General features: G+C 38.3%; 1 protein-coding gene across 1 annotated transcript; it reads right to left on the reverse strand.

Moving 5' to 3' along the window:
• Window positions 1-228: 228 nt before the first annotated feature.
• KCNV2 (potassium voltage-gated channel modifier subfamily V member 2) lies at window positions 229-9,526 on the reverse strand. Its single transcript, XM_074287337.1, has 2 exons — window positions 7,985-9,526; window positions 229-931 (listed from the first exon to the last, which is right to left on the reverse strand). The coding sequence occupies exons 1-2, from the start codon at window positions 9,383-9,385 to the stop codon at window positions 650-652; spliced, it is 1,683 nt and encodes a 560-aa protein (XP_074143438.1). The 5' UTR covers window positions 9,386-9,526; the 3' UTR covers window positions 229-649.
• Between the last annotated feature and the right edge of the window lie 2,120 nt (window positions 9,527-11,646).

Below are 11,646 nucleotides of genomic sequence, written 5' to 3' on the forward strand. Positions count from 1 at the left end.
CTAATTCCTCTCTATTTTTCTACATTTCCATTCTTGGTGAAAAGATAGACTTTATGTAAAAAATGATTTGGGACTGGCCTAACTCCTTTGCTACAGATCTTGACTTGCTGCCAATGATAATTGTTCAATAGAAGTCTAAAGAGGAAGAAGATGACTACAGTTCCTTTAGAAATTAGTTTAGGTTAGGTCGTATAAATTTCAAGAGAAAGAATCTTTGAAATCAAGGGAAAGAATCTCAAAGGTTCTCTTTAATTCTATATACTTAAGCATTATATTGAGAGATACAGCTGACACAAAGCCTATTCAAACAATGAGTTCCAAAGATTAGCAACAAGATTTTCTTAAAATAAAATTAACCTCCTCAATTTTATTCCATTGAATTCCACAAATATTTATTGACCACCTGCTGTTTGCTTAAGCTAGATACTATGGGAAACAAAAAAAAAAAAAATCAAAGTTCAGCTCTAAAATGGCTCTGAATATAATTCAGTGCCATTGATTGATAAGAGCTGAAAGGGATTTTATTCAAAAGAAAAAAAATGAGGACACTGTCTTCTGAAACATTTCCTAGTTTCTTGTTGTGGTCTCCTTTGGGTTTTTCACTTGAAAAATAAGGTCCACAGATAATTGAAATATTGTTTTTGGCAATTTAACTCCCTTGCCTTGGAATCTGATGGGTGATGCTACTGGTTAGACATTCAGACATTTTCTTCATGGCTCTTTTGGTAAAATCGACTTTTCCTCTTTCCCTCTTTACAGCAGTATACTCATAGGCTTTCAGCTTGCTGTAGTAATCAGAGAACTTGTTGTAGAGAATTGAGATAGGCATTCCATTTAGGATGATTCCAAATGCAATGCAGAGAAAAGCAAAGAGCCGGCCTAGGTGAGTTTCTGGATACATATCTCCATAGCCTACTGTGGACAGGCTCACCTAGAGGAAAAATAAAGGGAGAAGCAAAGTTATCATCTAAGAAGATATATATGTGAGAAGAAGAGAACCATAGTAATCATTTAGTCTAAGCTTCTCATTTTACAAATGAAAAAACTGAAATCTAGAGAAATTAAATTGTTTTGCATAGGTCACATAATTAGGAAGAGAGAGTGGAAGGAGTGCAATCTGGGTCTGATGATGACTCCTAATCTAGAACTTTCTATGTACCACAAGATGCTCAGAAAGCCTTAAAATTCTCCATAAATGTCCAGTATTTTGATTATTATTATCATAAAGCATGATGTAAGAAAGAAAAGGACAGCAACATGTAACTTTTTTTTTGGCTTAAGTGAATTGACCAGGATCACACAGCTAATAAGTGTTTGAGGACAGATATGAACTCCATAGAGTCAGACTAGGCACTCTATCTACTGCATCCCTAGTTGCCCCCGTAACTAGTCTTTCTATCTGGTTTTGGGATGAAAAGAATAGTATTGTTGTGGTTCACTCATGTCCAATATGACCCCATGGAAAACATTATGTTAATACCGCTGATAGGATTTTCTTGGCAAAGATAGAGGCTAAATGATTTGTTCAGGGTCACAATGCTAATAAGTATCTAAGGCTGGATTTGAACTCAGATCTTCCTGACTTCAGGTCTAGTAGTCCATTGAACCACTTAACTGCCTCCCATCAGAGACAGGATAGCTCTAATCAGATCTCTTTCCTAAAAAAACTAATTTGCCAAGCTGCCAAATTAGTATTTAACATCTATAGCAGAGGGCAAAACACTTCCCTTTCTAGCATCACTTGTGGACTCATTTTACAGGGGGCTAGAGTAGGTAATGCGTGAGAACTATTTAATAATTAATTCATAATTCTTTGTCAGTTAATTAATTGACTACAGTCATTATTTATGACCATTAATTAGTCAACATTTTCCAGGTGGTCAGATGCTAAGTATGATATTATTAATCCTTGTCCTTAATGTAGGTTCAGATTTTCTTGACTATGCATTATTTCTTCTTTTCCTTTCCACAGGAAAAAATCCTTCCTTTAGTGAGCTATTCAATATTGTTCTCCTCAAGGTTGAGATTTAGAAGGCTCAGAGATGGCTCCAAGTAATTCTACAGGGTGAATTCTTGTGTAAGCAGGGGCTGGACCTGGAATTTGGGCCAATAGTTCTAAGATCCATTCTTAGAGCCTTAGAAAACTGACTGCCTCTTCTAAATAGTGGCTAAATCACCCTATAAAGTAGAAATTTATGATTTTGTTTAAAATTCTCATATTTTCCCTATTTTATTTGTTTCACAAGTAGGAATGTGACCTTCCTCTGGCAGCTTTCCAAATGTCCATAAGAAAGTAAATCCTAGCCAATTGAACACTATATAAAGGATAAAAAACAATTTTATTGTAAAGCATTAAGGTGGTCAAATTCAGAGTTCTTGTATAATAAAAGCAAAACAATTTTTGTTTTTCTATATAATGAGGAGTCAGTAATACACTTTCTGAAGGTTGATGGCTCATTCTTTTGATGAGTATTTTCACTTCTCAGTCACCTGAGGATCATTTATAAATACAAGTAGAGACATTGTTTGTGTTTGAATTTTTAGGACAAATATACTTAAACTCATAACATGTGCATTCTGGAAGAAATTACATATTCCCCAAAGGGAGGAGCACCAGGCTATTTCCTAACAGGAAACAATGCAAACAGACATGATATCTAGAATAATACAGTGGAGAGAGGGCTAGTTTTGGAGTTGATCAGGTTAACCTCTAAAGTTCTTTTTGTACTTAAATCTATGATCCAATGATTTAGAAGTGCCATCTTGGAATCATAAGGCCCATTTATGAATAAGGCATTCTAAACTGATGCCTTCATTATCCTTCCAATTCCTGGCACCTGATTATTACCCTGGCTGTTTACAGGAACAAATTTTGAACAAATAATGGGACCTTCTAAAGGAACCACAGCATGCACAATGATGAAGAAAAATGAATTCCATTTAAGTATTTTGTTGTTATTGGTTTCCATTTTCTGCCCCTCTGCCCTTGCCAGGATGAGGGAGTGTTGGTGGAATGAGGGCAGAAATAATAAATCCTGAGCAGGAAGACACCTTAAAGTGTTCTCAAGGTTCCTTCTCAATAAAAGAATAATAAGAACAATAGCTATATTAATGAGCAAATCAGCATTATTCATTCCACAGGACATCAGAATGTTCTTTTAAAAAACATGCAGGAAGGGCATATAGGAATGTCTTTGAGAATGTTGACTTCTTTCCTCAAGATATGAAGGATTTGGCAAAGGAGGAGGAAAAGGGTCATGAATGTGAAGAAGGGACCCCAAAACTCTAAAACTCCTTGAAGGAGAAAATCTCCTAAAACTCTGCTTCAGTGAGGGACCCTACCTGAGGGGAACAAGACAGTTTCATTCTGTTATCTAGGTGAGGCTGATTCAGTCCTGGGCAAAAGAATTCCAACCCCATTCAATTATCTTCAATTCAAATTCCAGCACAAGCTGAAACCCAGCTTGTAGATGAGCCAACTTAGTCCCAATATAATAGCTTCCTTCAAGGAAGATCGCTCCCTTTGCTTCCAGGACCTTCTATCCACTGAGAACTGCATTTTTCAGTGCAAAACTCCATTTTCCATAGATCTGCCTCTATAGAAGTCTTCGTAAACTGATTTCTATCCAACAATAAACTTTCATTTTGCAACTAATAATTTGGGAATGAGTGAATTGTTTTACTCCTAAAAGCCTAAAAGACCGATTTAAAAGGGATTCTTAAGAACTCTCTTCTAGCCACTAATCTAGACCACTCAAACAGCATCAAATATAATATAGTTACATTCAATTTGTTAATTTGCTCTGCTATGGTCTAAGAGGAAAATGTTTTGCTATGTAGCTCTATTGTTTTTTAAGCATGTTTTACTAATATATATATAGCATGTATTAATATATATATACTAATATATAAAATGATATTTTAAAAAATACTATTAATTTCTTTAAAATCAGTTACTTCTCAATAATTCCCTCCTCTTATGATAAAGAATAATTGAGCTAACCAAGTCTACCAGCTAATGTGACATCTCATAAACCTATACATTGCCTATCCATCCAGAGGAGTATTTTCCTCAATGTATTTTTCAAAAAAAAATGTCTCCTAGGATAAAATCACCCACTTGCAGAATATTTAGCTTTAAAACTTTAATGTATATACTACATTCTTCTTTTTAAAAAAGTTATGTATCCGTGCCACCAAAAGATCAAAAGGATTCTGGAGCAACTTCAAAACACATCTTATTTTTCTAGATACCCAGAAAGTCCAATGAGAGGATAAAAAGTTCTTATATTTCTTCCTTCTTGGTGAAACATTCAATTTCTTCCACCTTAGTTTTGGCTAATATTATTTAATTTATCTAAGGAAAAAAGGGATACAGGTTAGGGATGTGATTTCATTGATAAGATGAATTCTTAAGAGGAAAAACTCCTTCTGTCAATGCATCTTCCAGGGATAGCAAGCTCTGAGAGTTTAAATGAATTGGACCAGATCACACAGCTAGTATGTATCAATTGTAGAACCTGAAACCCAGTCTTTTCTTCTAGGTCAGTTCCCGACTTGCTATGCCATAGGACCTTAAAGCAACTCCAAAAAACTAAAATACACAACTAGATTGATTTCTTTCTCCTCTAGATGAATGTCTATGAAGCAAGTATAACCTTGGAGGGAATATATTTGTGAGTACATGATTTGACTTTTCATTCCCAAGGTAAGGTAGTAGGAGAGGAATGTTTAATTTGATAATTTTTTCTAATGCCTAAGGAACCCAGCAGCACTGCTCTTTTAGGAATTCAGCAGCTGACGATAGAGAAATTTTTGGGGGGAGATGGGGGGCAGGTGGAGAGTTGAAGGGTATCCAGACAGGAAAAGAATCTCCAATTAAAGAGTGGGATGGCAGGCTTTTATTTCCTCATTTTTAAAATGAGGATGAAAATGTCTTTAAGGCCCCTTCCAAGTATCATATTTTAAGATTTTGTGATCTCATATCTCCAGCGTACAGTAGTAGAAATGACTATTTATTTGGGGCAATAGTTTACTCTGAGTTTCACTGTTACAATGTTCTGATTGGGGAAGGAATAGTTTCCTAAGTCTTATTTTGACAACTAAGGGGCTTGTTCTAATAAAGCAGCTTCCATATGGAATGACTATGTGTTGGTTTATCAGAATGACTTAGAGTATTTCCAGATCTTGATTATAGATAATATATAGACCTGAAGTGGGTATATTTGGTATAGTAATTAATAAAAATGATTCATCCAATTTAATTGTGATGATGATTCTAATGAATGGGAAATTAGAATCTAATGATTCTAATGAATAGGAAAGAATAGTACCTTTGAATGCATTGCATTTCAAGGTTAACTTGATACATCCTGCTGAAGAGGAAGAAATGAAAGCATCAGGATTGTATGTTAACAGAACTTATTCACTACTATAGGGATAATTAAGACTCAGTTTTTAATAGTCAGCATGAAATGAATTATCTTTATTACTTGGGAAAAGATTCTGTCTTCTATTCTGGGTTAGCATATATACAAATAAATATGCTAGAATATTATAATGCAGTAATAAATAACTGATGGACATGAAAAATTCTAAGAAACATGAGAAAAATTGTATAAACTAATACATAGTGAAGTTTATAGAGCCAAGAAGACTATATATACAATTGAAATAACCTAAATTAAAAGAACACTAAAAAGAAAACAAACTTTCAGTTATTGTTAATGATGAATCTTGGTCCTGGATAATAAGCTATCATACGTTCTTATGATATGAAGTCCTGAGGGACTTCAGAGTATTTGGTTTTATACAATGAGTTGGAGTACTATATCTGGAAATGATTATGTCATAAAAGTAGAAGATATCAAACTTTTAAAAAGCAATATAAAAAATAAAGGGACTGATTTTCACATTGTTTGTGGAGTCCCTTACAATGAGTAAAACTAAAAAGATTTATGGACAGCCATAGACAAGAATCAAGAAGCATTAGGAGGTATGGGGTATGGACATAAAGAGTATCCATTTTCATATTTATCTATTCCAGTGGAATCAGTACCATGATTTTATATTTTGTAAACATGTACCCATGCCTCCAAATTGGAGTTTTATTTTAAAGGTGACATTTTACTTGTTTTGGGGAATGGAATCTTTGCCCTCTACTACCTTACATCACACAGTTGGATGAGACTTTTCTTTCTTCCTTCCTCAAAGGATCAAGTCATAGTATATCAGTTCAATTTGTCTAATTTGTTTCCATAGTGAAGACTTTTGATTATATTGCATGAAACAACTACAGCCCTAGAGAAATGTAGATGTGACTTATATGGATCACTGAAACTACATTTATTCAAAATCAGATAGCTTAGCAACATGACATAAAGGATAGGAGACTGAACTTGGAGTAAAGAAATCCTTGGTTTAAGACTTGCCTGACATATTTTGGCTTTGTGACTAAGGGCAAGTCACTTAACTTCTTAGTGCCTCCAAACAGCTCTTAAGACAAGAGTTGCTATAGTACATGAGAGAAGAGTATTTTTTACACGGGAAGCTCATCATACTCAAAGGAAATCACAGATAGGAACAAAATGTGCTTAAGAAGGATGTGTTAAGATATTAAGCCATAAAGTTAAGATGTTATAGCAAGGACAGAATAGGAGAGGCAGCTTGATACAGTGATACAATGGATAAAGCATTAGGTTTGGATAGAGTTGAAGGACCTGGGTTTGAATCCCAGCGTTGCCCCTTAGTACCTGTTTCTTCATTTGCAAAATGAGGTGGAGATGGAAATGACAAACGACTTCAGTATCTCTGCCAAGAAAACCCTCCAAAAGAGGTTCACTAAGACTCAGATAGGTTCAATAATCTACAACACCAAACCATTAGAGCTTAGAAATTTAAAATTTCTTCAACTAATCTTTATATATTATTTTGGGATCTTATCATAATGGAGTCACAATTTTGGGGTATGCATTTATCAATTCTTTTTCTAAAATCTAGTCTCCAGAATTGGAAACAATACTCTCAATGTGGTCCAAACTGTACTTGAAGTTGACAAAACCCCAAAGCCACTGCTGGGGCCATCAGGGCACAAAACGGTAGAAGAGCTTCAGGAAGGAAGAATTAAAGAAAACAGCCATAGAGGTTGATGATACAGCCAAAAAAGTAAAGGATAAAAACTGAAGGGAGAGAAAAGCAGTGTGGCATGCCATGGTGGACAGACTGCTAGACTTGGAGCCAAGAAGGAGTTCAAATCCTGCATCTTACTTTTACTAGATATGTGACTCTGGACATCTCCCTAACTTCTGAGCCTCCTATTTATTTATTTATTTATTTATTTGTTTGTTTGTTTATTTGTTTGTTTTTGTTTTTGTTTCCCTGAGGCTGGGGTTAAGTGACTTGCCCAGGGTCACACAGCTAGGAAGTGTTAAGTGTCTGAGACCAGATTTGAACTCCGGTCCTCCTGAATTCAGGGCTGGTGCTCTATCCACTGTGCCACCTAGCTGCCCCCTGCCTCCTATTTATTTATCTAGTTCTTTTTTGGGACTAGGTGAAAGAGGAGATTCTTTGCTTCAATTGCTACCTAGCCTTAATCACTGAGTGAGTGTGAAGCCTTAGTCAAACTGAGACCTGTTGAAGATCTTGGCTTAAAAAGGCCAGGGTCTCCTAGTTTATCCAGGGCCATCTCCAGTCCTCTTGATCTATATCTGGCTGCTGGACCCAGATGGCTCTGGAGGGGAAAGTGAGGCAGGTGACCGTGCACAGTCCCCTTCACTTGAATCCACTTCACTTGCATGTCATGGCATCACCTCCCTGATGGCATAGTCCCCTTTGAGAACAAAGGTCAAACAACAATAATCACATTTGTAAAAGGAAGGGGAAGGGTAGATTAGAGTTCTTTTATGCTTCACAATGCTATGAATCAGGAAGAGGAGAAGGCTAATGGAGGAAATAAGCCTCATGGACAACAAAGGCCACTACTTACAGCTGCCCACCACCAGGAATGGGGGATGCTGGTGAAATTGGTGCCGGCTACGTCGTGTTCCACCGAATAGACAGCGGCTGAGAAGGCAAAGATACCCATGGCGATGAAGAGCAGGAGGCAGCCCACCTGCTGGTAGCATTGGCGCAGCGTGAAGCCAAAGGCCCGCAGTCCTGTGGAATGGCGGGCCAGCTTGAGGATGCGGAAAATTCGCATAAGGCGCATGATGCGCAGCACCTGGCCCACCTTGCCCACCTTGCCCACAGTCTCGATGTCATGCTCCCGGGGCGATCCCTTGCCTCCCGCCTGGTCCTCGCCCATGAAGGTCTCCAGCAGCAGCTGCAGGTAGAGGGGCAGGATGGCGATGAGATCCACCATGTTGAGCGCGCTGCGGACAAAGCGCTGCAGGTCGGGTGTGGAGGCCAGGCGCAGCAAGTACTCCAGGGTGAAGAAGGTGATGCAGAACGTCTCCACGTGCTCCAGGATGAGGTGCACATCTCCGCCTCCCAAACCTTGCTCCGTCTTCTGCTGCATCTCCTCCACAGTGTTGAGGGCCAGCGCTACAACGGAAATGAGGACGAAGAAGCTGGAGGCCACGGAGATGATCTTGGCCGCCACGGAAGAGAAGGGCTTCTCCATGAGGTTCCAGAGGCGGCGGCGCAGCGGCCCGAAGTAGCGCATATCACGGAAGAGATCCTCGGCCTCCTCCAACTGGACCTGGGCACGCAGCTCCCGCTGGATCTTGAGCTGCTCGCTCAGCTCATCCCGCCGCTCCTCGAAGCAGATGCGGCAACAGCGCGGGGTGTACTTGAGGCGCAGGCCCCAATAGCCCAGCTCCTCCAGGAAATTGCGTGGACACAGCTCGTCCCGCACCAGAAGCACCCCAGAGGAATAGAAATTGTAGACCAGTTGGAACACGGCAGGGTCACGGTCGAAGAAGTACTCGTCGTCCTGGGCCACATAATCATCGCATAGGCCTAGCTGGCGGCTGCGGCTGGTGGAGGTGGCCAGACGGCCCAGGCGCGTCTTGGGGTAGCAGAGCAGCCCCCGATAGTCCAAGCGGTAGCTCTGGCCCCCCACGTTGACATTGAGCATGGAGGAAGTACTCAGGATACTGGGAGCATCTGGAGCTACTTCAGCATCTTCCAGCAGGTTCTCTTCTAGAAACTTCTTCTCCCACTCTTCCAACTCCTCACCATCCTCATCCTCAATGAAGTAGTTATAGTTGCTCTCGAGCCACGGGGGAAGACTGACCTGAGAAAATGCACCCACGGAACAGACACTTTTCCGGTGTTGTCCTCCCCCTGTTTGGTCCTCTCCTTGGAGACATTCTAGAGGATTGATCTCCGCTGTATCCCAGGATTTGCTGTTCCAAGACTCTTTTCTTCGATTCTGTTCCCACATGATGCTGGGGTTTTCTCCCCTTCGCTTCCCTTTTTCCTTTTCTGAGCTGTCTGCTGATCCTCACTGGACCAGAGTAAGCAACTACTTATTTCATTTACCTCTTCTCTGGGTCAACCCATATAGCCTATATAGAACCTATATAAAACCTATATAGAACCTATATATATATATATATATATATATATATATATATATATATATATATAACACTATATAGAAGTAAGGGTAGCCCCCGTTACCTCATTCTCCCTTCATTAGGAACCTCTGAGAACAGGCACTGGAGCAGCTCTCAGGGAGCCTGCATACATGTTAATAACTGAAGTTGACTGCTCTAATCTTGCTGACAAGTGCTGCGTGTGGATAGAGGAAGGGATTTATGGGCTATTATCCTGTTTCCACTCATCCCCCTCCTTCTGTGACGTGAAAGATTATGCTGCCTTAAATCTGTTTCAGATAATCAGGAGAAAAAGGCACAGATTATTGCTAATAAAAACAGACGATATCCATCAGGCCTCTAAAGAGATTCAATTTGCTAATAAATAAATAAATAAATAAGATGGTTGATAGTGTACTGGGTTGCTTGGGTGGGGATATCTTTTATTTTGGGTGGGGAATATCTTTTACATAAAGCATTTTATAAAACCTTAAAGTGTCAGCTATTATTATTGTTATGGGATTAAGTAGCATTAGCCATTCTCATACTAGTAATAACACATTTATAAATTGGTTTTATATTTAACCAATTTCCATTTCAGGCAAAGGGCCTTCTGAATGGGAAGTTCATAAAGGAGATTTAACTCTATTCTGTGCAGGACTTTTTTTTTTTTATCATAGATTATATATTAGTCTAGAAATGACCTCCCTGACTCTATTTACTGTGAAATGTCTAAACTAAGGGTTCCACTGAGATTTTTTGCTTCTGAGTTTCAGTTAAAATGGAATTATAATGGGAAGATATTTTGTTTGATTTACAACTGTTTAGTCTATTTTGTAGTGTCAAACAGAAGGCAGATCTCAGGGTCATTGTGAGATAGGATTTGAAATGTTATGCTGTGTTATGTCATATCCCAAAGCCTCTCCCCTTTCTAATTTATTTCTTTGACAGGCACCACCCTTATTTCAGACACTCAGGTTTCCAACTATGAAGTTATCTTTGGTTTTTCTCTTTTCCTCACACCCTGTATCCAGTCTTATATTCTAAGTCTTGTCACTTCTCCTTCCTCAAAAAATCTTGAATCAGTCCTCACCTGACAGTGTCTGTCCCCTCCTAATCTGTTTAGTTTCCTATCTAGTCTAAGGGTACTTAGTATTGTTTTGCAGTGAACTATTGAACTCTATGGTCTTTGGTACAGAATAATGTTTTTAAAGAATAAAGTTCACAGTATTACAAAGGAAATTAATTATGTTAAAATACAATCATTAAACTATTTTTAAAAAAGTAAATTCAAGAACCTCAGGTCTAATTAGACTCCTTCCTCTTCAGTCCACTAATCTACAAACAACTGCCAAATTGACATTCATAAAGTGCAGATCTGACCTTGTCCTCCCTGCTACCTCCAGGATAAAAATACAAACTTTTCTATTTTGGTATTTAGAACTATTCAAAAATCAGACTCCAGCTCATCTTTCTGGGTTTACCAAACATGTTTACTTTCACACATATCTTTCATGAGAGGCAAACTGTCCTTTTGTTCCCATCTCTGTTTTTGTACTGCTAACAGCCATACTGCCATAACATACAATGCTCTTCCTCCTCACCTTGTTTATTATTATTATGGAATTTTTTTTTCAAGACTCATTGGCAATGTTTCCACTTACAGAAGTCCTTTTCCTGATATGCACATAATTGCTGGTGCCCTCCCCAAATTTATCTGTATTTGTCTTATATATATATATTTGTACTTAGTCATCTGAATTTGATATTCTCTCATCTCTATCTCAAATAGAGACTATTTGCTCTGTGAGGGAAGGGAATAGATCTTTCTTTCTTTCTTTCTTTCTTTCTTTCTTTCTTTCTTTCTTTCTTTCTTTCTTTCTTTCTTTCTTTCTTTCTTTCCTTTCTTTTTTTTGCCCACTCCTTTCAAGAGGCAATCAGTGGATAAAGTGTCTTTCTATCTTTCTCTTATTCTCTCTCCTTTTCTCTTTCTTGCTCTTTCTCTGTCTTTTTTTCTCCTTTCTTTTATTTTAATCTCCAACACTTAGCCCAGCACATAGTTTGTATTTCATGAATCATTGTTGAATGAATTAATATTTTCAAAGAT

This window comes from Sminthopsis crassicaudata, chromosome 1 (assembly GCF_048593235.1).
Source record: "Sminthopsis crassicaudata isolate SCR6 chromosome 1, ASM4859323v1, whole genome shotgun sequence".
Classification (NCBI taxonomy): Eukaryota; Metazoa; Chordata; class Mammalia; order Dasyuromorphia; family Dasyuridae; genus Sminthopsis; species Sminthopsis crassicaudata.